This window comes from Frankliniella occidentalis, unplaced genomic scaffold, assembly GCF_000697945.3.
Source record: "Frankliniella occidentalis isolate FOCC.00 unplaced genomic scaffold, Focc_3.1 Scaffold139, whole genome shotgun sequence".
Taxonomy (NCBI): domain Eukaryota; kingdom Metazoa; phylum Arthropoda; class Insecta; order Thysanoptera; family Thripidae; genus Frankliniella; species Frankliniella occidentalis.
Genome location: NW_026267266.1, coordinates 466,209 through 469,887, shown reverse-complemented (window position 1 = coordinate 469,887; position 3,679 = coordinate 466,209). Strand labels below are relative to the sequence as shown.

General features: G+C 46.6%; 1 protein-coding gene across 1 annotated transcript; it reads right to left on the bottom strand.

The window, feature by feature from the left end:
- Positions 1–842: 842 nt before the first annotated feature.
- On the bottom strand, positions 843–3,069 carry LOC127750134 (uncharacterized). Its single transcript, XM_052270811.1, has 4 exons — positions 1,884–3,069; positions 1,531–1,661; positions 1,100–1,282; positions 843–1,015 (listed from the first exon to the last, which is right to left on the bottom strand). Exons 1-4 carry the CDS (start codon positions 1,939–1,941, stop codon positions 959–961), a joined length of 429 nt encoding a protein of 142 aa, XP_052126771.1. The 5' UTR covers positions 1,942–3,069; the 3' UTR covers positions 843–958.
- Positions 3,070–3,679: the final 610 nt, after the last annotated feature.

Genomic DNA, 3,679 nt, shown 5'->3' with positions numbered 1-3,679 from the left:
ATCAATACATGGCTCTTTACCGAACACCTTCTAGAGCAAGACGCTGGTATTTCCCTTTGTTTGGTTTTCTTCTAGAGCTGGCACTCATTAACTCTTTTCTCTTGTACAAGAGGGAAAGTGAACTCATAGATGCCAAATTAGAATATCCCACACTGAAGGACTTTCGCCTGAAAGTTTTTAGTGGGCTTACTGCAGTGGCACTTGCAGGTCAGGGCCGCCCAACTCTTGATAGGGCCCTCTTAAAGAAAGCTACCAAAAGACGCTTGCCTCAACATGGTGCGTCAGATGACCTTCGAAGAGACAATATTGGCCATCTTATAGGAAGAACACCAAAAAGAGGTAGGTGTGCGTACTGTGCTACAGGGCACACCAGTTCAATTTGTTCGAAATGTAATAAGAGGTTGTGTGTGACTGAAACAAGAAACTGCTTTGCACAATTCCATATTGTTAAAGTTTTGCCTGAGCGTAAACCAAAGAATTAGTAAATTTAGTTTAGTTTTCGTTACTTTATACCAATGTATTTATTCACTTCAAGATCTATCTGCAATATTTCTTATAGTCCTTTATTTTATTTCTTATGTGGAGTTCAATTTACCCCAGAATTTCTTTTAACTACTATTATTATTTATCCAGTGCTTGATATAAATGTGCCATGTCAGTTACAATTGTTTCAACCTTGAAAAATTGTATTGTGATTTTAATGTTCCTATGTTTTTATCCTGCTTGAAATTTGAAACGTTAAATATTGCTTGGTATAAATTTGCCATGGCCGTTATAATTGTTTCAACCTTGAAAAAATGTATTGTGATTTTAATGTTCCTATGTTCTTATCCAGCTTATAATTAAATTTGAAACATTTATTTTAACTGATATTATAATTTCATTTCATGAACATTCATTATATCTTAATTATTTACAACATTAATTTCCAGATGAACAACAAACATATAACATAAATTCAAAGCGATGTGGCATCACTTCCTCTCTCACTACTTGCAGGGCAGCTGCTCTGAACCTATAAATAAAACAGTTTTTGTTAGCTTTTAAAGGCGCAGAAGGTATGCATCACTGCAGTGTTCAGCCAGTCTTTGGCACTGACCTCAAGCAAAATTTCGATTCTTTTGTTGAGCTCCATGTTTTCCAGAGTGAGCTTCTCAACCTGCGCTTCTAGGTCCTGCGTCCTTTTCTGGAATGCTTGCTGCAGGTCCTGAAATTTCCTCTTCTCAACCTTGAACGACTCTTCTAAGAAATCTAGTTGAAACTCTTTTTCTTCACATTTTCTCTGTTAACAAGTAGAAAAAAATAAGTTAGGTACCATTTACCACTGAACGCTATGGGTGAGTCAGGCGAGGGGCAGGGAATGGGGAGCGAAGGTTAGCGGCGGTGGAATTACCAAGCGCGCGCTATACGGCAAAGTTTTCTAGTGTACCCGTAGCCCGCAGACGACCCGCAACCCTCTCTCGGTCCGCCCCCTCCCCCCTCCGCCAGTCCACACGTGGACTTCCCTTCCCATATCTAATAAGGACTCACCCTGAGCACCACCATGTCTCCTCGCAGGCAGCTGCGGTGGGCAGACGGCGTCGTGAAGCACGAAGCCACGCGCCCCTTCACACTGCAACTCCATCTAGCGCAGGGGCAGGGAGGGCGTGCAGCAGAGAAAGCTGGAAAACAAACGCTAATTAGAACAAGGACACCTGTCAGTTGGGGCATGAACATGGGAAAAGAATGGAGAGCGCCCGCGCGATCGATGGGATGCGGCGCTGGGCTTTCTTACGTCTCGCTATCACTCAGTTTCGCAAGAATGATCATGCACTGTAGGGTAATCGACACGGCACCCTCCAGATGTCTTTTTCAGGTCACACGACAAATCTACCTCCACTTACCTTGACTCGGCATAATTTTCTTGATGAAGCACTTGATGGCGACTGTAATCGTCTTCATGTTTGGTTGCTATGACCAAGCGTTGACGAAGTGTTGACAGGCGCGCCTGCGCCCTGCGCCGTTTTGAACTGTTGTCTGTGGCGCGCGCGGCAACAAAGGCAACACGGGTGGCCGTGCCCGGGCGGCCGGTCGGGCCGGGCCTTGGGGGCCTAGCGGGGAGGAGGGAGGGGAGCGGGAGGGGTGAGGTCGGCGTGGTCCGGCTGACCGGATCGGCCTGACTCCCTAGGCCCGACCGGCCAGCCGTGCGCAAGCGCGAGCTCTCGGGCGCCTGATGGGTATGCAATATCCTGGTGGTAGTGCATGCGTGTGCTGCGGGCTGGCCTACCCTAGGCCTGGCAGGCGCCTATCTCCAGTGATACGTTGAAAAATAAATATCAGAAAAACGGAGAACATTTTCCGTATGATTTCTTGACCGGCTCCGCTGGCCGCGCTGTCTTCCCACACTCTGCCCTCGCTGTCTCTTCCCCTCTCCTCCCCGCCCCGCGTCCATCACCTGGTCATCAGGCTTCGAAATTCTCGCACAACGTTTTATTGTTATCGGCATTTTGCCATGAAATATACTGTCATATCAATTTCGAGCATCCTGAAAAGATGTATGAATTCATTGCTATGCAGTGTTCATTGTCTGGTACGAAGCCAAATCCTGAAGACCCAATGTCGCACCAATGCGACATGTCAAAACCAACGGAGTGACATGAAATTTTTGGGTTTTTGAAATGGAATGGACTTATTGCACTGTTTTGTCGGAGTAACTACCCCCACAACACCTTAGGAATGATAGAACAAGATTTTTGTCGAATTTTAGCAAAATTAGACTTCTTAGCCAACTTACGTCGCAATTTGCTCAGCTGAATATTACAAAAGACGCAGTTTTTCGACGGCGCCATTTCAATTACATGTCTGACACTCGAAAACAACCGTCATGGTCTCTCTGTGACTCAAAATAAGAAAAGCACACACGCGTACTCAGGGAACCCAATGTCGCACCGGTGCGACACATCAGAAATCGTGCAGCAAACAGTGCCAAACGAAAAATTTCTTCGAGAGTGTGTTCTTTGGACTCTAATTAAAAGGAAAACAGCAAAAAATATTTTTTTGACAAAAGTGGCACCTCCTTGGGCCTTACAGGGTTAAAGGTCACTCTTATCAGCGCACCGCCCCCTCCCTCCCCCCTGCCCCGCCCTTTGTTGTGGCTGTTGCCGCGGCGGGCGCAATTCGCGGTGTTGGCTGTTGCTGTTGGACTTGATCCACCCACGCCCAAGTTCCCATGGAGTGGCGGCCTCTCAATATACTCGAGCCATGTGCATCGAACGGATCGCGGTACTCACCCTTTTGTTACCGGGTCCTATCTTACTTGTTCTTGTGTTAGACGTAGTACGCTAATATTGCTTCGCAGGGTATGCGCGGCATTCTGGCGGATGAGGAGGCTGCCATCTGCCACAAACTGACGCTCTTTGATTGCGTCCTATATCACCTGGGCGCAGGCCGTGAGTAGCACTGATTCCTACCCGCTCACAAGGCGTGCCGCTTTTTTTAGCAGATGATACTTCCAGTATCACTGCTTGTACAATACCTACTTTAACATATGTGAAGCTAATATGAAGCTAATATGAAGCCCCTACCTATATATATTAAAGCACCCATTATATTAGAGCCCCCAGGGGATGGAGAGGGTTCGTGGTCCCAAAAAAGTGGTTCATGGGCCCCCACCTGTTGCATTAATTACCTGTAATTACCT

Coding starts and splice junctions, on each gene's coding strand:
- LOC127750134 (XM_052270811.1), bottom strand. CDS start 1,941: ATGAAGACGATTACAGTCGCCATCAAGTGCTTCATCAAGAAAATTATG. Junction 1,662..1,883: donor GAAAATTATGCCGAGTCAAG/GTAAGTGGAGGT, acceptor TTTGTTTTCCAG/CTTTCTCTGCTGCACGCCCT. Junction 1,283..1,530: donor GAGACATGGTGGTGCTCAGG/GTGAGTCCTTAT, acceptor ACTTGTTAACAG/AGAAAATGTGAAGAAAAAGA.